The sequence below is a fragment of the Fonsecaea multimorphosa genome, assembly GCF_000836435.1.
Source record: "Fonsecaea multimorphosa CBS 102226 unplaced genomic scaffold supercont1.3, whole genome shotgun sequence".
NCBI classification, from domain to species: domain Eukaryota; kingdom Fungi; phylum Ascomycota; class Eurotiomycetes; order Chaetothyriales; family Herpotrichiellaceae; genus Fonsecaea; species Fonsecaea multimorphosa.
In genome coordinates this window covers 2,153,016-2,174,588 of record NW_015971637.1, presented here as the reverse complement: position 1 = coordinate 2,174,588, position 21,573 = coordinate 2,153,016, and the positions used below count along the sequence as shown (strand labels likewise).

General features: G+C 53.4%; 8 protein-coding genes across 8 annotated transcripts; 6 read left to right on the top strand and 2 right to left on the bottom strand.

Moving 5' to 3' along the window:
• Window positions 1-1,102: 1,102 nt before the first annotated feature.
• Window positions 1,103-2,569, top strand: Z520_02609 (uncharacterized protein; the record flags this gene model as incomplete). Its single annotated transcript, XM_016773122.1, has 1 exon — window positions 1,103-2,569. One exon carries the CDS (start codon window positions 1,103-1,105, stop codon window positions 2,567-2,569), a length of 1,467 nt encoding a protein of 488 aa, XP_016636592.1.
• Window positions 2,570-3,192: 623 nt separating this feature from the next.
• Window positions 3,193-4,221, top strand: Z520_02608 (uncharacterized protein; the record flags this gene model as incomplete). The annotated part of the gene is made up of 1 exon (XM_016773121.1): window positions 3,193-4,221. The coding sequence occupies one exon, from the start codon at window positions 3,193-3,195 to the stop codon at window positions 4,219-4,221; it is 1,029 nt and encodes a 342-aa protein (XP_016636591.1).
• Window positions 4,222-4,677: 456 nt separating this feature from the next.
• On the top strand, window positions 4,678-7,996 carry Z520_02607 (uncharacterized protein; the record flags this gene model as incomplete). Its single annotated transcript, XM_016773120.1, has 4 exons — window positions 4,678-4,893; window positions 4,939-5,126; window positions 5,174-7,039; window positions 7,105-7,996. 4 exons carry the CDS (start codon window positions 4,678-4,680, stop codon window positions 7,994-7,996), a joined length of 3,162 nt encoding a protein of 1,053 aa, XP_016636590.1.
• A 325-nt stretch (window positions 7,997-8,321) lies between these two features.
• On the bottom strand, window positions 8,322-14,282 carry Z520_02606 (uncharacterized protein; the record flags this gene model as incomplete). Its single annotated transcript, XM_016773119.1, has 2 exons — window positions 8,322-8,425; window positions 8,498-14,282. The coding sequence occupies 2 exons, from the start codon at window positions 14,280-14,282 to the stop codon at window positions 8,322-8,324; spliced, it is 5,889 nt and encodes a 1,962-aa protein (XP_016636589.1).
• A 792-nt stretch (window positions 14,283-15,074) lies between these two features.
• On the top strand, window positions 15,075-15,761 carry Z520_02605 (uncharacterized protein; the record flags this gene model as incomplete). The annotated part of the gene is made up of 1 exon (XM_016773118.1): window positions 15,075-15,761. One exon carries the CDS (start codon window positions 15,075-15,077, stop codon window positions 15,759-15,761), a length of 687 nt encoding a protein of 228 aa, XP_016636588.1.
• A 728-nt stretch (window positions 15,762-16,489) lies between these two features.
• On the top strand, window positions 16,490-17,503 carry Z520_02604 (uncharacterized protein; the record flags this gene model as incomplete). Its single annotated transcript, XM_016773117.1, has 1 exon — window positions 16,490-17,503. One exon carries the CDS (start codon window positions 16,490-16,492, stop codon window positions 17,501-17,503), a length of 1,014 nt encoding a protein of 337 aa, XP_016636587.1.
• A 704-nt stretch (window positions 17,504-18,207) lies between these two features.
• Window positions 18,208-19,326, top strand: Z520_02603 (uncharacterized protein; the record flags this gene model as incomplete). The annotated part of the gene is made up of 1 exon (XM_016773116.1): window positions 18,208-19,326. One exon carries the CDS (start codon window positions 18,208-18,210, stop codon window positions 19,324-19,326), a length of 1,119 nt encoding a protein of 372 aa, XP_016636586.1.
• A 577-nt stretch (window positions 19,327-19,903) lies between these two features.
• On the bottom strand, window positions 19,904-20,823 carry Z520_02602 (uncharacterized protein; the record flags this gene model as incomplete). The annotated part of the gene is made up of 4 exons (XM_016773115.1): window positions 19,904-20,096; window positions 20,220-20,287; window positions 20,544-20,672; window positions 20,806-20,823. The coding sequence occupies 4 exons, from the start codon at window positions 20,821-20,823 to the stop codon at window positions 19,904-19,906; spliced, it is 408 nt and encodes a 135-aa protein (XP_016636585.1).
• Window positions 20,824-21,573: the final 750 nt, after the last annotated feature.

Genomic DNA, 21,573 nt, shown 5'->3' with positions numbered 1-21,573 from the left:
CTTGTCCATTATGTTTAAGGAGGTCTGTTCCATTCAACACGAGATGGATAGCCTTGGCCATTCGTTCCTGCCCATTGATTGGATAGGGGCCGGATGAGAAGCTCGAACAAGCACAAGGCAACGACACAGTTTAGCTTCAGCCTCGCGGGTTGAGGAACAGCAACTGATGGGGACTTTTGGATCTTTGGGAAAAGGATGCTGAAACTCTCCCTCACTAGTATGAGCAGATGCACGTCTCGAGCTTCTTGTCAGCGATGTCTTCTCTGTCCATTGATGATAGAAAACGTTCGGAGACGCAGCTTGGGGCCAGTTTTCGAGTCAGTGGTTTGTGTGGTACACTTTCAGCCTCCTCCAATGGGGAATACGACTCTGGAGACCGGGAGGCGACTATGCTGATTCCGCATGTTCTCAAATCTAAGTGCACGAACCATTCTGGTGGCATGGGATTCCGCAATCCTCAAGGAGGGGGACGTGGCAGGTGGCCTTCAGCCTGATGCGTCGATAGTCCGATGAAGGACGGCCGAAACTCCGTTTAGAGCGAGATTCGAGAGTGGCGATGAGGCCGACAACGCAACAACATGCTGGTCGCTAGGAAAGTTCCAATGAGACGGCACGGTAGATCAGGAAGGACGGAAAAAAAGTGTGTATTATTGAAGCCTCGTGCACGACGCTCTGGGCGGCCGCGACTCCGCATCCCCACCCTTGTTCGCCCCTCGTTGATCCGGGGGCACATTGGTCGCCTGCGTACCCCTCCTCTATCTCTTAATCTCCAGCCGTTAATTAGAGATGGAATAGAAATGCGGTCAGGTAAGCTCGAAGAAACTTCAGGACTGGAATCACCCTGGACACAGTCTCTGCTACGGCAGCCCTACCGACCTGAGCCAGAATCGGAAAAGGCTTTGTGTCCGACAACCTTGAAAAACGGGGTAGACGCGTGAGAGAGCTGTAGTCAGATCTCTGAATTGCTGACGACATAGCATCCGGGCGGCCACATGAGAGTCTGACTATAAAGCCCAGAACGAAGACAGCTTGAGGCCCGGCAGGCAGCAAGCATCAATTTGCAGGACAAGTTGCAACACCAGCACACTGATCCTTCATCGATATGTCGTTTCCTAAAATCGAAGAATGTCTTCCCAAGCACTGGGGCTTGTTCTATGGGGGGAAATGGCACGAGCCCCAGGACGGCGACCACCGAGAGATATTCAGTCCCGGTGACGGCAAAGTCATCAGGAAAGTCGCCTTCGCCGGTGAGAAAGACACCACCGCTGCCATAGAGGCGGCACATGCAGCGTTTCCTGCGTGGAGAGCAGTTCCTTCTTTGGAACGGGGCAAGAAACTCAGGAAGGTGGCCGACATCCTGCGCGCACACGCGGACGAGCTAGCGTTGCTCGATGCTTTCAACACCGGCAATCCAGTCGTTATGATGAGAGGCGACGCCTTCTCCTCGGCCGACACGGTTGATATGTTCGCAGGTCTCATCCCAGCTGTTCAAGGCGAAACCACTCATCTGGATGATTCAACTTTCAATTATACCATTCGTGAGCCGTTGGGGGTGGTAACACGCATTGTTGCTTCAAATCATCCACTCATGTTCGCTGCCAACCGACTCGCAGCGCCCCTTGCGATGGGAAATACGGTGGTCATCAAGACGCCAGAGCAAGCACCTCTTTCAGCACTTCGTCTAGCCGAACTCCTAGAAGATGTCTTCCCCCCGGGCGTCCTCAACATTTTGTCCGGTGGCCTCGACTGCGGAAAGACTCTCTCAACTCACCGCCTTGTCAGCAAGGTCACGCTTATTGGTAGTGTGCCTACGGGTAAAGCGATCCAGAAAGCCGCAGCAGATACATTGAAACTGACCTCGTTTGAACTCGGGGGAAAGAATGCTCTGATTGCGTATCCTGATGCGGATCATAACCGCTTGGTGGACGCAATCATCGCAGGAATGAATTTTGGTTGGTGCGGGCAATCCTGTGGTTCGACCTCGAGGGTTTTCCTACACGAATCACTCCACGATAAGATTCTGGACCAAGTCCGCGACAAGATAGCCAGCAAGTTCCGTCCCGGAAACCCGATCGATCCAAATACAACAATGGGGGCACTAGTGAGTCAGGCAGCACAGGCCCGTGTGTTGAAATATGTCGACATCGGCAAAAAGGATGGTGCCCGCCTTGTACTAGGCGGCAAAGCTCCCGAAAGCAGCGACACGCAGGGCGGCTACTTTGTCGAGCCCACCATATTTGCAGGAGTTACTCAGAACATGCGGATCGCCAACGAAGAGGTATTCGGGCCTATCGTGTCAATCCTGAAGTGGACCGACGAAGAGCAGCTCTTCAGGGACGTCAATGCTGTCGACTATGGTCTGACAGGTGCAGTGTTCACCTCTGATATTAAGACCATGCAGACCGCAGTACGTCGTATCGAAGCTGGAACTGTCTGGGTCAACACAGTGGGGACACATTTTTTCAGTATGCCATTCGGGGGATACAAGCAATCCGGAATTGGAAGGGATGACTGCTTCGAAGAGTTGCGTGACATGACGCAGTGCAAGGCTGTCCACGTCAAATTATAGATAGGCAGCCCGGGCAAAAGTAATTGTACCTAGGCAGTCACGGTGCTATGCCCTCAACCACTAGTTATGTGTTGATCGTGCCGACGGGGTCAATAATTTGAAAGCTTTCGTTCGAAGCCGCCTTGGGGAGTTACCTCAAGATCGTTTCCATACTCTGTACCTTGTACAACGTCTTGGGCTGCGGGGGTTCATCGACAAAACGAGTGCCCTGCTACTTACCAATTTCCGGTTTGGGAGCAACGATTTATCCAATCTCGATCCTTTGGGATGTGACATGACTGTGTGAAGTGATGCATCATTTTGTGAAAGCGACAGCCTCGACATTTCAGGCATAGACATGGCTATGACGCTTCTCTAGAGCAGCACGATTCTCGGCCCCAAAGAAGTAAGCGTGGCGTGCAATGGGTTATTCCGGCGAGATATCTGGTACCTTGCAGTTCCCCTGCGCCAGTGGCAAGCAAAGTCGCCATGTCCAGATCTAGCATATTGGACTTTTTTCGCCAGCATGAAGGCTCGGTGAGAACTGGTGCCTAGTGAGCCTCTCAGGGGGTGGCAATGGCTTGGTTTGTGATACCAAAAGGCCAGCCTGTTGCGTGAAGCTGAAGGCGACAACTACGACGAACATGGAGGACATTGCAACTCTATCAGACGAGACTGGATTGGAGGTGCTTGGTGCAGAGCCGAGTATGGGAGCCACTGCATTTATGCCTCCAAATACTGATTTTGCAGGCAGCACTTTCAAGGCTCGAATGGAGCAGTTCAAATATTCCCCTTTGAAACAAGCAGATACGATGCGACGCTCCCCTCGACTTGCTAGTCCGCGTGCGTTCGCCGCCTCCAAGGCAGGAAGCGCTTCTCCGTCGCCGAGAAAACGGCTTCGGTTGCAGCAACACGACCAGACCGAGGAAGACGGCGAGAATACTGTCAAACAGGAGGAGGATAGTCTAGAGTCCAACATATCCACGGCCCCGAAGCTGAAGAAGCGAAGGAGCACGACCAAAGAGCGAGCATCCAAGGATCTGTACAATCCAGTCAACAATCTGGTGGACAGTCTGCGGCCTGGCTTGACCCTGGTATGCATCGGCCTCAACCCTGGGCTCATGACAGCCGCAACGGGCCATGCATATGCCCATCCCTCCAATCGGTTCTGGCATCTCCTTCATACTTCTGGCATTACTCCCAAGAAGCACCTCCCATCTGAGACGAGGGATTTGATGGATCTTTACCAGATTGGCAATACGAACATATGCGTTCGGCCTACCAGGAGCGGAGATGGGTTGAGTAAGCAGGAGATGGAAGAAGGCGCTATCGTCCTTGACAAAAAGATTGCTCTTTACAAACCGGAGGCAGTGGTGATAGTTGGAAAGGGCATCTGGGAAGCCATTTGGATGGCTAAGAAAGGCCAGAAGAAGTTCAATGATCCAGATTTCCATTGGGGTTGGCAGGACGAGGAGATGCAATTGGGGAGGGTCTGGGAGGATGGACACCTGGCCTGGCCAGGTGCAAAGACATTCGTGGCCACCTCTACCAGTGGGCTGGCGGCTACGCTGACGCCAGCCGAGAAACTGGCGATCTGGAGGCCGTTGGGCGACTGGATGACGGCCAAGCGCAAGGAATCCGAGGCTGCCAGTGGCAAGCTGGTTGAAGCATAGCTCAGCCTTGCACCAATGCCAAGACCGGGTGTATAGGCCCCTTTTTACGCCAGACACGAGCTTCGTTTCAGTGCGCAGTATGAATCGCACACAATCTCCTCTCGCTATGGCACGCCACCATAACCTCCACGAGATATCAATCACACCGTCCTGGGGACGCCATATTGAATACTCACCGCCTCAAGAACAAGCATCGCCAAGAGATCTCGGCGCTGAGAATGCGGCTGTGATTGGTTACTGCGTGGGTGGTGAAACCAGGCAGAATCACCAGAATCAAAACCTCACCTCATCTGACTGACTGCAAACCCTCACTTTCGCCTCATATCCATTGCCATTGACTCTTCGTCGGTGACCTCAGATTCACCTGCGGCCTGGAATGCTTTGTATAAGTCTCTGTCTGCTGCTCTAAGGTGCTTCCCAAATACAAAATCATCGCCCCCATAGCTGAAGCCCAGCATGGCTCTGTCTTCGTCACAGATCATTCTTCTCTGTGCGGTCGGTATTGTTTTGCTGGCGAGACCTGCTCATGCTTTTGGTGCGGGCAACATCGGATCCACTTCGAAAATCGAGGGGCAAAACTGGCGACATGGTGATCTCGAAGACACCTTGCTGACCATTGTGGCCTCGCGCGCCATGGGAGGTAAGAAATTCAGCAAGCTTGACGTCAAGAGAGTGAGTTGTCCTTCAGAGAAACCGGCGTATATTAACCGCAGACAGGTTTACTTCGGCAACTGGCTGCGTGACTATAGCCAGGCTGTCGATGTCGGCACCGTCAAATATGTCAGCGCAGAAGCCATTCGCATCCTGCTTTGGGTTCTTGGGTTCATGTCTTTCGGATATGGCTCGGGCGAATTCGAAGTCACCAGTCAGAGGCTCGGATGCTACCGACCTGAGGAACATATCGAGTGAGCCAAAAGAGCCTCCTCTCAAGTAAAGAACTAATCTGTCCCAGCAACCCAAAGGACTATGCAGACAACCAAGATGCCAGGCAGTACGATCGCCGCCTTCGCGGCCCCGTTGACGAACGCCGAGAGCTCTCCATTAACCCACAGACCGGGTTGAAGAACTACATCGCTTCTGAGGGCATGGGAATTGACACTTCTGCTGGTCTGGTGAGGAAACTCTTCGGTAGAAGCATCGAGCTCGGACGACAATATGCCCGGAGTAAGAACAAGAAGGACCTCTACGAAGCACTCCGGCTACTCGGTACTGGATCGCACTGCCTGGAAGACTACGCGGCTCACTCCAACTACGTTGAACTTGCGCTCGTCGAGATGGGTGAACGTGACGTCTTTCCCCATGTCGGCCGCCGCACTGCTATCCAACTCCGTGAGGTCCGTCACCCAGTCTACCCGATTGTCACGGGCACATTCGGCGGCGTCGACTTCCTCCATTCTGTCTGTGGCGAATTTGACGACAAGACGACGCAATCCGAAATCCAGGAACTTAACAATACTCTTCAACAATACCAAAATGGCAGCCAGGACAACAGCATTCTGCAAGATCTTCTCAATAAACTGCCCTCGGGCCTGTTTGGTGGAAAGGATCAAGCAGGAAAAGCCAATGAACTGCAACAAAACGCGCTGAACCACCAAATGCAGAACGCCCACATCACCCCTCGCCAGCCGGAGCAATGGACCCGTTACCTGGACGATGTGCAGAGGCAGATCTACCCGATCATAGAATGGCACGACGAAATCATGCAGTCCATCACCGAAACGATCGAAAAGATCCCCATTCTGCCCGACCTGATTGAGCAAATCCAGGACCAAATCAACAAGTTTGTCTTCAGCTTACTCGCCCCCTTCGTGGTGCCCATCATCAACCAAGTCAAGACGGAACTCAACACAGGCTCCAACGAGATCATCCAATCCAGTCTGGCTCAGCAGCACATTGTCTTCAACGACGACAACTCCTCGGACCCCACGCACTCTATGCTTTCCAAGGACCACTTCTCCAACATCCTCAACGAACCCGCGGGGAAAGTGGCCCATCAGACAGTGAAATGGGTGGTGCCGCAGATCGTGGCGTGCTGGGACGATGAGCGAATCGACGTCGAGCGGACCCTCAATCGCATCATCCACGGTGTCCTTCACCACCCTGCATTGCGCGACTATGGGCAAGACGGTGCCGGCGACGGGCGTCGTATCATGTTTGGCGTTGTGGAGGAATGGTGGCGCGGGAAATCCGCCTCTGAAAAGGATGGTCTGCGCGAGCAACTCAGCCGTCGGGGCGTCGAGACAGGCAGAAACCACAAACCGGGGGTCCAGGACCACGGACATGGAAACAATCGGCCCCTCGGCATGGCGAATCTCAACTTCAACACCAACCAGGTGTCGTCCGGTGGCATCGCGGGCGGCGCTCTCGGGGCCATCAGTTCTGCCTTGGGCGGAGACTCCCAGAGTGGTGGTGGCGGCCGACCACCGAATGTCTCCAGGGCAAGCGACCAACTCGGGAAAATGGCCGGCGCAGCCGTCGGCGGCGGCGTCCTGGGCTCTCTGGTAGGGGGCCTCACGAGCCAAATCGGCGGTGACATCCTCGGCGGCGGGCTCAGCCAGGGTCAAGAGACGTACAAGCGCGACACGTATAACCGGCAAGACGGATCCGTTACAGAGACGGTGACGCAGTTGGGTCAGTCGTCTTCCGGGGGTCATCGGTACGGCCAGGCGCAGTACTCGAGGACCACAGGACCCAGCGGCGAGAGACGGTACGAGGAATACAACCGTTTTGAGCAGCGAGGGACCGCGAGTGGAGGGTGGCAGAGCGAGGTGCATCATCAGGAGCGGACGGCCGAAGGCAGGTATCACGAGGAGACAAGGTACGTCGAAGTCACAGCTTGCGCGAACGCGGACCGGGGGGGGAGGCTAACGTGCTATCTTACAGACGCTACGGCGACAATGATAACGACAGTCCCTACGGTGAACGTCGTCAAGAGCATCATCGCCCAAAACACCATCCACACCGACACGAAGAAGATGACCAACACAGTCGCTACGAACATGAACAGCGTCGTGACCAGCGAGAGGAGGACCCATACTCTGCGAGCAGCTACGCCAGCAGCGGCAGACGCCAGCAGCAGTTTGAGCGTGAAAGTTCCGGGTACGGTGGCTCCGAGAGCTACGGGCGCCGCCAGGAGCACGAATACGGTCGACGACATGACGAGGAGTATGGTGGCTCTGGATACGGCCGTCATCACGAGCAGCGCCGCGACCGCGACGAGTATTCCTCCAGCGGAGGAGCCGGGTATGGCGGCGGTCGGCGGCGGGAAGAAGAATCGACGACGTACGGTGGTGGTGGCTCCGGCGGATACGGGCGGGCGGACCTCCAGGAAGAATCACGGTACGAGTCCAGCGGCTTTGGCGGCGGCAGTCGTCGGGACGAAGAATCCAGCAACTACGGCTCCGGCTTTAGTGGTGGCGGCGGCGGCGGATACGGTCGGCGTCAACAAGAAGTGTCTACTACCTACGACGACATGCCCGGCGGCTTCGGCAGCACCAGACAAGACGAGTACTCCTCCTTCAGCGGCGGCGGGCGCGGCGATGAGTACGGCGGCGGGCGCGATGACGGCGGGTATGCTGGCGGCGGCGGCGGTGGTGGTGGTTTCGGGAGACGAGGCGAGTACGGCGGCGAGAATGAAGGCTACGGTGGTGACAACGGCGAGGGTGAGGGTGAGGGTGAGGGTGAGGGTCGGCGTCGATACCGCGAGAGCGGCGACAACGAGGAATACGGTAGCGGATACGGTGGTGGGGGTGGGTACGGGAGCTCGCGCTACTGAGTCTGAGGACGGAGTTTGGAGCGGCTTACCATGCGTGCGTTCGCCGGACACGACGCCTTCATTTATGGGCGTACGCCGATGTGAGAGACACACACCAAGAAAAATCGACCTGACGATAGAGACACTAAACAAATAGATATGCTATCCGTTAAATTAGTCACAAATCCATGGCGCAGTACGGACTACATCACGAGTTCTGCAGGTTTCGAGAAAAGCACGTCGGTCTCGTTGATTCTGGCATTAAATCTATCGTCCTCATGGGGCATGGTAAGTTCGACTCTGTGTTTCTCCAAAAACGCCGTCTCTTCTCCGTTACAACATGGTATCATGCATAGTGATTACAACTCCTGGCATGCGCCGTATTCCCCTGCCTGCGAATGCCATTGTAGTCTGCGCCACAGATATAGCAGAATTCGAATCCACAGCCAACTGCTCATAAGTTAGCACAGGCATTCTCACAGCGAATGGGAATAAGGAGTCGATAGGAAGGGGTCGACTTACGGCCTCTTGCACTCGAGTGCGCGTCCTTGCCACATACGATATGATCACACCCTTCAATCCTCTCAAACGGCAGCTTGCACTTTGGACACTTCTTCCCCTTTGCCAGCAGGGCTGCCGTAGCTGCCTCCTCTTCCCTCCGTCTTTCAATGCCCTTGGCCTCTTCGCCCTGAGGACATGGCTCGTCTCGATGCATGTCGTACAGCTGATTGCACTGGATACAGGTAGACTCACCGCACACGTCGCACATGATAATGGTCGTGTTCTTGTCTTCGTCACCGAGCCATGTCGCACCGGTACACTTGGGTTTCGCGCATTTGGCCATATTCTCCCCGTCGTTGAGGAACATTTGAGCGAGGCCGGCATCGTAGATGGTGAATCTTTCACACTCGGCAAAGGCCTGCACGACCGAGTGGTTGAGGATCTCCGAGCAGTTGGGAGCCCAGCACTTTACTTTGGCCGAGGGAAATTTGTCACCTCCCTGTGGAAACATCTGCGACTCGAGGTGTCCTTGCAGGCAGTCGGTACAGATGATGTCGTCTTCCCACCCATGGTTCTTTTCGCATGATGGCGACAATGCTGCGTGGATCGCATTTCGGTCGGAAGGCTTTTCGGCACAAACAGCACAGTCCTTTACCCTCCAAGCACGAAGGCGTACCCTCACTTCGGGATCCTCCAGGTGTTCTGGCACGTTGACGGCGTCTTCGGGTTGATCTCCTTCAGCAGCATAAAAAGTTCGTTCGAATCCCAATGATTCTAGCCGTGTCGACAGCTCCACTCGCTCGATATCAGACAATCCGATATCCTCTCCTCTTTCGACAAAGCTGAGTACAGAGAACATGAAGCGGTCTCGACGAATGAGAGGCAGTTCAACCACTCCTGGAGGAATATACCACAGCAGCGTGCTGAACATTTGATACGGCCAGAAGCCCATTAGAGCCAGAGACAGAAGATTAGGTTCACTCTTCCAGAAGCTTGTTGGGACCTCAGCGTCACACAGCAACACCGCGAGCGTCATTCCAAAACTATCAGGTGCTGCTTCGGAGTGGCTAAATCCTAGCAGGGCCTCGAGCGGCGTAGCTCCAAAGAAGAGCTCAGAGCAATATCCTGGTTCGTGCCCTGCTTCCAGAAGCAGCTGCATTGCTTCATGGTGCTGCCAGCAAGTCGAGATATGGAGACTTCCGTCGTCCTCCTCGGCGCCATTTGCGATCAAGGCTCTCATTGTATCGAGAGACTTCTCGAATGTGGCCAGGTATAGTGCGGTACGTCCGTTTTCATCTGTGGCATTCGGGTCGGCGCCAGCGTCCAAGAGTGTACTAGCCAATCCAAATTTCTTGTGTTGCAGCGACAATAATAGTAGCCTGCTCAGTGAGTTCTTTTCCAAAGCGAGGCCGGAGGCCTCTCCAGTCAGACCCACTAAAGCAGGGGCGTCAATCTGCATGACCCTGAGCAGGAACTCGGTTCGATCGTCCAATTCTTTGGCTGCTGAGTTCATTACGGCATTAACAAACATTTTCTCCACCTCATTGCGATCGCCATCTGAACAACACAGGGTTGATAGCACGTGAAGACCTCCTAGCATGAAAAAAAAAGTAAACATCAAGCTAGTCCCTGTGGTTTGAACCCTGGGATTCAGCATTGAGTCTATCAATTCGACAACGTCTGAAGCGTCTAGGTTGATATTCTGCGCTGTCGACGCAGTGAAGTTGATATTGTATAGACAAGCCTGATCTGATGGATTGGGCTCTTGGCCGGTTTCTCTGCCTGCGGCGCCTGAAGATCCTGCTCCTTGGTTGCGGAAGAGGCGTTGGAGAGCTTGTAAGCGAGTGCGGGCATGTGGACGACTATGGACAACTAGGGAGGTGATTTTGGAATGATCGAGGCGGCAGACTCGGTAGAGTGACACTCCAGCTCGATCGAAGAAACGAGCCCCCTTTTCCAGCAATAGTTGGATGATTGGCCCCGACTTGAGCTTCCGATGGCAAGCTTTTGCGATTGAATCGAGCGCCGTATCGCGCGCGTCCTGAGGTATATCTGTCTCGAGGAGGGCACCCAGAACGAGCAACGTATCGCTGGTTGAGAGGCAAGTACGATCCTGGTCTTGTCGTAGATAATCGCCACATGCCTCAATGAACAGTCTTGTTCTGATCGATTGCCGAGTGCAGTGGCGAAGGAGATCCGGGAAGAGTCGCACGCTGCCTCGTCTCCAAAGTTGTACCATGCCTTCGCCGTCTCTGTACTCGATAGACGCTCCGCAATCGATTAAGATTCTGGTATGATCTAAGGTGGCAGATCGGATCGCCAGCAGTGTTAAAAGAGCCTCATTGTATCGCTCCTTCTCCTGGAAGCCTGCTTTGTGGAGTTGCTCGAACATGGAACAAGTGCTGCCCAGATCACCTTCGTGTGCCGTAAGACGCCCTTGAAGTGTTTGGCAGAATTCATGGAACCCAGGTTGTGTCTCGATGTAGGGTAGAAGCGTTGCCAACATACCAGGATGATCAAATTCCGCCGCAACTTTCAGGGGCTCGAAATCGTATGCTTCGACTGATCCACCGAGGCGTACTAGCCCTTCCACCCAAGTTTCGCGGTGGTGCAGCACCACTTGAAGTAGAGCGAAGCTAACAGCGCCATCCATGTCAGAACATGTCTTCGAGTAACTGATCATCTCTATGAGAGCGCTGTGGCTTCCCAGGGCTACTGCAAGCTCAATGAGTGATTGGCCTTGAAATACAAGGGGAGCTCCCGCTGTGCAAAGATGCCGGCAAAGGGTTGCTCGGTCTAGACGAATTGCGACCGTAAGAGCGCGTGCGAGGACTGGAAAATACTCGGCATAAGGGCCAAAGTCTGGTGTTCGGAAGATCGGCTGGCGTCCTCTATAGTCAAATTCATTGCGATACTGCAGGGACCGTATAGCTTGCCATTGGGCCAGAATGAGCGCGACGAGACACTCATTATCCCGCTCAACGGCTTCTACCAAAGAGGCACCGATTGAAATGCCGTCAGCACCCGCTTTGAGTAGTAACTCCACAAGTGCGAGGAAGTCGGCGCTTTGGTCTTGTTGAGTAATATGCTTCCATAGTATCTCAAGATCATTCTTGGAGAAGGATGTTGCACCGAGCAAAGTAGAAACATAACTGAGGTCCGAGGCATCAATTGCTTGTCGTACAGGCAGCAAAATATCCCCGAGGCGTAGTTGGCAGCGAGATTTGGAGCACAGGAGGATAGCCATTTCTCGGTCTTGCGCAAGGCATGCATGATTGAAAGTACGCTGTACAGGCCCCGCGAAAAAGTCATCGTCCATCCACGCCATTGCTTGGGATTCAAGAAGCACCTTGATTGCACGAGGTGCAAGCAGAGACGTGTCAACCAGGAAGAAGCGGGCAACCATCTCCTGCGGTAATTGCCGATCCAGCAGCAGCCCAAGAACGAGCCATTGCTGAGAAGCAATGGCCATGTATAAGCAGGAGCTGAATTCTGGCAGTGTGACCTCAATAGGCTGGGATAGTAGAAATTGAAGGGTAAGGAGCGGCCAGCATTCACCTTCAGTGATGGCTTTGGTACAATTCTCCAAGTGTCTCTCGAGGAGTTTCGTCGTAAGGTGACTCTCATAGCCCCCATGTAAGTATTGGCGAAAGATGAGCTTCAGGTTTTCGGCACTCCTTGTGTCTGAGAACGCGAGGGTGTCCTGACGAATTGGAGGTACTTGGACGGATGAGAACATGTTTGCTGTGTGCGCTTGAGAATCCAGCTTGGGGCTCTCGACATAGGTTGCCGAAGGTAAGGGGGTCGGACTGGTCAGTTGTATGGAGCTTATGACCAAATGGAGTCTGCTGAGGTCGCAGAAACAAGCTGCTGTCAGCACGATCTCGGTTAATGTGTTACTGTCCATTTGTAGTGCCCATTTCAGCCATGCCGCGAGTATGTCTGTGTCCGCTGCACCATTTTCCAGAAACTGGTGGAAGCATTCAAAGCGCCGGTCACCTTCATGAGCGTCACAAAGTGCCTCGACAATGTGTAATTTGCTGAACAGCATCTTGAGGCAAGTAGAGGCCGCTAGGGAATATTCATCTTCTTGTTGAGCGTGAAGGAGGAGCATGCGGTGCCAATTTTTGAACCATTCCGTCACAGATTCATGGAATACTGTTTTGGAGAGCCTTATTTTGTCGAAGATCACCGCATCTTTGTGTTCAAAGACGACTGTAAGCGAAACATCATTGCAAGAAGCGCCCGACGTGATCAACATATCGACTAACTCAGAGTCCCTGTGGTATGAATAGTTGCAGAGCTCCCTATTGAGAGCATCGTCGAGACATTGACCGGAGAGTCCCTGATTAATGAAGAGCTTCGTAAGCAGACGTCGCGGCAAAGCTTCGAGTTGACTGATGCTTGGAAAGGCATCTTGCAAGCTTTTCAGAGACACAGGACGAGATAGAAGCTTTTGTACGATCCGAACGTGTCCCAATGAAACGGCTTTGAGAAGGGCCGCGCCATTGTGGTAGTCAACCGAAGCATTTGAGTTGATAAGTGTTTCGACCCATTCAACCTGTCCAAGCGCGACCGCCGTGACGAGTTCTTCATGTTTCCACACCCCTTTGGCTCCTCCAGCAAGGAGACGCCTGAGGATCTTTCGACGCATATCCCTCTGTATTACGCCTTGGAGTTGCGAAACCCGAGCAACCACCTGCTCTTCTCCTTGAACAGGACCAGCGAGGAGGACATCCAGGATCTTTTCGTCGTGGTTTTGACATGCGAGCAGAAGAGGCTCTGCCGACACGGCAACGCCGTAAGACGCCATCAGTCGCAGTATATCTTCAAGTTGTTCTTGTACACAACGGCAGTGAAATGATTCAATCTCTGGGCTTGAGTGAAACACTGGCGACAAGACACTTAGGCAGAGTAAGACCTCTACCATGTCTTTAGCTTGTAAGCGATCTATCGCCGTTGAGTCCAACACATGCAGAAAAAGACGATTGTCCCTCAAGGGCCATGCAGACGTAGCCGTAGCAATACCGAAAAACATACTCTTATCGGGGCCACAGATCGCGGCTTCGAGGAGACTGTCTCTGTTCCATGAGGGAGGCGAGTCGCGAAGGATTGGATACTCGGAGATGGCGCGAAGGACGACGTTGAATGCATTTGACAGCCCCTGCCGAATAGTAGTGGCGCAGAGTTCCCCGAATGTTTCATAGCGGAGCTGCCTTGGAGCGCGAAGGATGAGTTGAAGGAGTTGACAGTCCGTTTCAGCCAGGTCAAGTATACAGGCTTGAGTTAAACAGTTTGGATCCGCCCCATGCTCCAGCAGGGCTCTGACAATTTGGAGATTTCGACTGAGGATCGCAGATTCAAGAACGGAACTGACCGCCTCGATCGCAGTGAGAGGAGCGAGGAGTCGGACAAGGTTGGTGTTTGCATTCTTCACAGCAGTGCAAAAAAGAATATCCGGAAACTGTAACTGTAAATTCGATTGCGCAGCGTCGAGGAACAGTCTGTCAACGTAAACTTGAGCAACCTCAGCAGAGCCATTGGCCTGAACATGATTGTATAGCACGGCCAAAGTCACAGCCTTGTCCGGCCGGCTCAACTTTGATTTTACTCTCCGAAGGAGCGGTTTAGATCCTCTGGCAGCGGAGGCTTCCTTTTTCAGAACAGATTCGGCAAAGGCTTTATCATGTTGACTGATAGTTTCGACTCGGAAACGAGGCTGAAGCCCGATCCGCTGAGGAGGCGGCTCCTCAACAAAAAGACCCCCCGATAGTTGGCGAATTCTTGCAGACTTATGAGCCAGCATTGGGCGACTGAGACAAAGGCATCAGGATATCCCAGAGATAGGAAATTTCGGTGTAGAAAATCAAAGGTCGATGACAGTCTGAGTACCAGGCTTCAGTAATAGAGGTTTTGACGTGACGGCAGCCAGGGGGAACATGGCGAAAGGGCCGAAATGGCCATGACGCCTCCAGGGCGTCTTCCGGCAAGCCCACAGACGGTCGAGAAGGCAGGTCTATTGAGACAGTGGCTTGAGAGACCCAATCAAATGATTCGTAGGCAGAATCCGGGCGCAGGAGGCGAGCCGTAGACATTGGGACTGTGAGTCCGTTCATGCAACGGGGCGTTGCCTTGTGCTAGTTCGACGGGCAACCAATTGCTTTTGTCTTTGGTCGGCTATGCCAAGGGCTTCGCACTGAATCGGAAACCTTCACGTGGCTGGCCCCCATGCGCTAGGGACTAGAAACGCCTTGGGACTCGAGACGCAGGCAGATCCGTCTTCTTGAAAAGGGCGCGAGGCTGAAAGACGGACCTGACCCATTTCCTCGCTTCTCGCGACGGTTATTGAACAGACTTTCGCTCGTTGTATATCATGCCAGAATCTGTACAGACCACTTTCCCTTAGCAGCCTCGGACACATCCTGTGCTAACTGGATCCAGTTGTTCGCTAGTAGGTGAGCTTGGTAGGTCGCGTGGCGGAATTGTGCCCGTAATTGCCTTTGTCAGCTTTTAAACCACCATCCGCAAGAAACAAGCATAAGAGATCGGTCGCGGCTTTGGCGATTAGGGAAACTGGCGGAGATGATTTTCAAAGCAGATGGCCATCAAAAGAAAAGAGACGTCCAACATCAAGGTGTTCAAACGGCTCACTCCTGCGACTGTCACCTACGACCTCTCCCGGGCTGATAGTGTGACAATCACCGTGCCTGTTGCTTCTACTTGGACTTCCGGTCCACACTGGCACGAGACTCACACCGAATATCTCCAGGTCTTGCAAGGACGCGCATTCGTCAGAGTTGGGGATCGATCCGGGGTCTATAGAGCGGAGGATGGCGCGATCGAAGTCCCGAGATACACAGTCCATGAATGGCACCGGTTTTTTGCAGGAGACGAGGACCAAGAAGACCTCATTGTGCGAGAATGGACGGTACCTGAAGACGGCCAAAAGGAAATCTTTTTCCGGATGCTCAACTCGTTCCTGACGGAAGATCAGCCCAGCTCCTTGTACACATCATCCGTCTGGATCCCCAAATGGGTTGAGACCCGAATCGAGCATTGGGTTGTGGCATTGCAGTTGTTTTGCATCTTTGACTCTTGGGACAACTGGCCTGTATTGATTGGAGAGGATAATGGATGGGTCAGTTGGTCAGTGACACACTTGGTGTTGGGACTTTCGACGGCGATTGGATTTGTGCTTGGATTGCGAGGGACATACAGTGCGTATGTTGATGACGAGCTGCTACGTAGAGCCACACGAGGGAATGGCACGCGGAAGACAAGATGATGAGATGATGAAGCCATACCTAGGTATGCAGAACTGCCCGCTGAATACGCAGGTAGCTGGAATACGAGAAGGTGCGAGTATGGGCGTGATGACACCTGGAGGTCGCCCTGAGTGCCTCTTGGTCGCCCTTGGTGGTGCCCTCATTAATACCTCGTAATGGTGCCAGCCCTACGAGATTTTATTTTAGGGTCTCTCGGGGCACATCCACAGGCATCTTCCCGCCTATAACAGGTCACCAAGGGACCCCCATTTCAGCTGATCGCGACCCACCCCTTTGGCTTTTCCCAGCCTTACCGCATGTCCCGGCTAGTGGGCTCACAGTGGCTCACCTCTTGAGCAATAATTGACTTTGACTCCCTGTCGCCTCCATGCGATACGACCTGGATTGCGTTGCTCTCGAGCGCAGGCACAATCATGGTGTCTCATTCTTCCTTCTCACCGCGCTCTCGGCGTCAGCCCATTCTCTTCCTAATCTTGCTGCCGGCCTCTATGCACTGGCAGCTTCTTTGTTGAATTTCCTTTCTGTAAAGCTTGATTGATTGACCAGTTCACGTCCACCACCTTCCCTTCAAGGCGTCCAAGCCTCAGCCGCCTGGACCCCATCAGAGGAGCCACGAAATCGACAAGCTGAGCGTCCTGAACAACACTTGCATGTTTCCCAGCCCTTCCGATCCTTCGTTTCCCTTCTGGATGCCTCGAGACTTGCTCTGTCCGTTCTCATAAGGAGGATGCAGCGCAATTACCAGCGAATGCGAGAGACCCTTTTCGATCTTTACACGGAACGCGATGCATTGCCGTGGTACTTCAGAACCATTGCCATCGCTGCCTCATGGCTCGCTCTAGGCGGATACATTGTATTCTCACTTGTCTTCACCTCTGCCGAAGATAACATAAAAGTGTCACGCACGTTTCTGACGGTTCTCGCCGCAGTGCTCCTCTTTGCCGGCTATGGTGCCATTACCGCAATCGCATATTTCAGTCGCAGCCTGCTCTTTCTGTTCGACACCGTTTTGCTTCCGATCTTGACCTCTTCTTTTATGGGCATCTTTGTTACGGTCATGAACCATGCTCTCCACAAAAAGTTCCCTATTCCTACTCAGGTTTACATCTACATCCCGTTGGTGATCGCATCTGCCACCACTATTGGGGCCGGCGTCCTCAGTTTTGTCACCTACAGAAAGATCAACAAAATCAAGGAGTTGGACAGGCAGAGAAGGCAACATGTTCAGAGATGGGACAGGAGTTCCTATGTCAGCTACGGCGATGCTGCCTCCACGACAGAGTTAATACCAATGACACCCTGGACTGCGAATAACATACCTGAAGATGAGGCACAGCGCCGCCAACTTCTTCGACTGCTACTCACTCGAGATTCAGCAGAGTCACCCAATCATCGCAATTCTCAGAGCACCTACCACATCAACTTACCGGGCGAGGATACGGGATCGGCCGAATTGGAAGGAGTACAGCCTGAGATGCGTCCCCGTAGTGGCAGCCTCCCCGCCGCCACCAGCAAATGGCAGACGTCAAACAAACTGTCACGAGATCGAAGCCCGATTGCTGAGAGCGCATCATCGAGAGATCTTCGAGAGCGGCGGCGGGAAGAGATCGAGAGATCGTCAATCCTGCTGACACCAGGAACGGAACACGGGCAATGGCCACACACTCCAGGGTCATCACAGTCCCAGACCTTTTCTTATTCCCCTAATCCTGTCTGGAAAGGGTCGACGAGGTATGCATAGGTTATGATTTGCGTGTGCCAAAAAGAAGTCTGGACTTTAGCGCGGCGTCTCGGTCTATGTTTGGTTTTTTTGGGCATAGGCATCGTTTATGGGCTTTGGGGCAATACTCTATATGTAAATGTATGTAAGCCTTCAGAACATTTTGGGTTGTCTCGGATCAGTCCGGTGGATCTTTACATGGCCTTCTTCCGAACTAGGTAGCGGGTGTAGGTCGTCTATCATCTACTCGGTATGGCTTCTTCAATTCCACATGATACTAAGTATTTATTTAGGTTGCCACATTTTCTTTTCCGGGCCGAGTGCCTGGGAAATATCGCCTTGTAACGAGCCTCGGCTGTTTGGCGACTTTAACCAATGATTTCTCCGGCCGAACCAACGCCCTCTGGCATTTCAAGCTGCCATCATATGTAACCTGCCCGAAGCGCACTGTGGCACTCTTCATGTTTACTCCGAGATGTTGCACATGAACCGAGATTAAACGATATGTCAACTCCGATGATACTGGAATACTCCGATTGAGGGCAATGGTACGACGATAAACACACCCGAAGGCCATTATTAACAGGGTCGTTCGTCCACCGTCATCCCACTCAGCCTTTACAACCTCCTTCCTTCACACCGGCGTTGAGTTGATTGCCATATTCCTAGCAACTTTCCTTCACTAGTAAATCTCTTCTACGTCCTAGTGATATCCCTTCGCAACAATGTCCAAGCACGCCACGCTCATCAAGCCGCCCAAATCGCTCCCGCATCACTCCCCCATCGAAAACGTCCTCTCCCTCCTCCCGCTCATTGACATCGGTCCCGACATCTACACCAACGCTCGTCCACTCTGGCATCCTCCCGGCGCAAGAGGGATCTACGGCGGCGCCGCCATCGCTCAATGTCTCTCCGCCGCACAGGCCACGATACCGCCCGACTTCACCGTCCATAGCATGCACTGCTACTTTGTGCTTGCCGGCAACAGCGAGATCCCTATCTTATACCACGTGGAGAGGGTGCGGGACGGGAAGAGCTTCATCACACGGACGGTGCAAGCGCGACAGAGGGGGAAATGTATTTTCACGACGACGCTGAGTTTTATGAAGGAGGGTTCCGGCGGGAAAGAGACCGTCCAACATGCTCTCCGAATTCCCTCGGACATCATCGCCCCGCCAGACGTAGACTCGGACCGTCAGAACGTGAGCTCTGACGACCGGCCGTTTGAGTCGGTGCGTGTCCCCATCACCAATCGCAACGGGCCACCCTCGGAGCGCAAACTGCGACAATGGATCCGCGCCCGCGGCCGCATATCCGACTGCCCACCCAACGTGCGCGAGGAGGAATTGAAGAGTGGCCAGCGAGCGAACCAGCCGGGCGACAACCACCAAGCCCACCTGAGCGCGCTGGCGTACATGAGCGATTCGTACTTTATCGGCACGGTCGCGCGGGTGCACAGCCTTCAACGCTTCGCCAACCGGCGCAACATCGAGCGCACGCTATCAGTCTTCAGAGGTTCAGAAGAAGAAAAGAAACAAATGCGACTGTACCTCGAAGACATTGCCAAGGAGGAAGAAGAAGAACACGCCGAAATGGCCCTCACCAAGAAGGACGATCGCAAAATCGGCATGATGGTCAGCTTGGACCACACCATCTTCTTCCACAATCCCAGGGCGTTCAGGGCGGACGAGTGGATGTTGACAGAGATGGATAGTCCCTGGGCAGGCGACGGGAGGGGTCTGGTCATGCAGAGGATCTGGAGTAAGGACGGGGTTTTGATCGCGACATGCACGCAGGAGGGCGTGGTCAGATTGATTCAGAACCCTACAGACAGTAAGTTGTAGAAGTAGGGGATTGCTGTTGGGTTTGGAGTCAGCGCTGGTTTGGCTTTTTGAGTGGCATGAGTTTTTGATGACAATCTGTGGTGGAGCGGTGGACGGCACGAGTTCCTATCCTTCTGACTGCCTTTCTGTACCAATTTTCCCCGGCACGGTTAAGGTCATTGGACTGTATAGTGGGATAGATAGACTTTTTGGATCTGGAGAGATTAACCACCTGCAGTCGCTTCCGTCCTTGAACCACCGATTCAATCATGACGGTCCGCTTCTTTCACGCCGTCGTTCTTCAATCATAGTTGCCACTCGCCCTCTTGGATCAAGGCATCATGCCGTCCCCCGGATTTTCGCGAGAACCCGGGGGAATAATACCTAGGCACATGGGTTATTCGCCCATTCACCCACTCCACCGACTCGGGCAAGCCCAACATGAACTCACGCCGTCCAAATTACCCTTTGCTCCTGACGACCTGGTCCTTGAGGGCATCGAGGAATCACATCACATCTCAATCCTCATTTCCAGTGGTCTTTCGCGACACGGAGCTCAGATTTTGCCCCTCCCCTTAATCACCTGGGTAGAACAGTTTTAGGCTTCGAGGTTAATCCCCTTCCCGAACCGCGCGTACAGATGCGCTTTTAGTCCGCGAATCTGCTCTCTGATCGTCTCCAGCTCCTCCTCGAGCGTCGACACCTCGCTTTCGATCTCGGTCGTTTGGGTGGCTAGCAGTTCCTGCGCCTCGGGGAGCGGGACGTGCATGAATGAGTCGCCAATCTTGTACCTAGAGGTGACTTCATGTCAGGGGACGTGAAAGGGGAGAAAGTATTGATACATGTTCGAGGCGAGACAGGAGACTTGGGTTGGTGATGAGGTAGGAAATCGGGAAAAGGGGGCGCTGGCTTACGGGATTAAAGAGTCTTCGTCGGCGAGTTCCAGTTCCGTGGACAGTTCTTCGAGATCTTCTTTGTCTTTCTAAGAGGATATGGCGTGAGTAGATTGGACATGGTGAGATGTAGACGCAGGGTCCTTGAGATGAAACAGCCCTCGGAAGTAATGAGTGGCTATTCGAAGATGTCGAGTCCCTTTCTTTGAGCCATGGTTTTTTTTGACCAGCCCTGTGAACCATAGCCTTTTCATTTCGTCGCACGACAGCAACAAAACCTAACATCCACCCATCCGCCCATCCACAATAGCGTTCAAGGGGGAAAAGCACGAGTTCTGCACTCACCTGCTTCGAGCCTAACTCCTCCTCCAGGGCTTTACTCCGATTATGCAGTCTGGAAAAGGTGTTGATCTTTTCTTGGTCTTCCTTTGTGACTTCGGCGTCCGTCGACTCTGATTCTTCCTCTTTCGAGAGCTTTTTTGGGTTGGCAAAGTTAGAAACTTACCACATCCGGACACTAAAGGCGGGGGGAGAAGGTGATGGCAAAGGGTTCGTGGTGCCGACTGTCAACGTGTTGGGTAAACGTGGGAAAATAGATGGCACTTACGACTCTTCTGGACAGCATGACGAAAGTGTGGGGTTATGGTTAGACACGAGCACCCTAGGTCAGTTTGTCGATGGTACTCTCGTAAATCGAGGTAAAAGGTTTGAGTTGCGTACTTCAGTCCGGAGGGTTGATCTGTGTACCGTGCTCGTTGAAATCGACTCTACAGGCTTGATGGCATTTGAACGTGTAAAGCGCCATATGATGATATGATCCGCAGAACAGTGCAGTACGGCGAAGCATATACTTCTTAGCCGCACTAGTTGTCTCCCGCTGCTACGAAGGAGTTGGGACCTGTCTTCACACTTCAATTCCCACCACAGTACGCCGTATTGACCATGTGCCCCCATCGACGATGTATGCATGGCCTGCAGCCTCACATGCACACCCGATGACATGTCAACTTGTCACGAACATGTCGTCGTTATCCTCTTAAGCCTCCGGTTACCTCAGCACCTGGTCCTTACGTATGCATCCGCCAAGCTGTACACTGTGAAACAGGCACAACTCTCCATCAGTCAAGCGCTGCTTGAGGCTTCATTTGCTTGGACAGAATCCACGCTGCTACTTACTCCAAGCTTACCACACCAGAGCTCAGCTAAGTATTGCGTCGACTGGTGTCACCCAGTGTCAAGGACCGCAGTCCTTAGTCATGGAGACTTGACTCTAGCCTGAACTGGGAAGTCGTTCGCCTTTTTCGTCGAGCCTCGCGCGGCCGGTGCGGTTTACTATATGCCAGTCTCTGACTTGCCCGACGTGTGTCCAACTCCG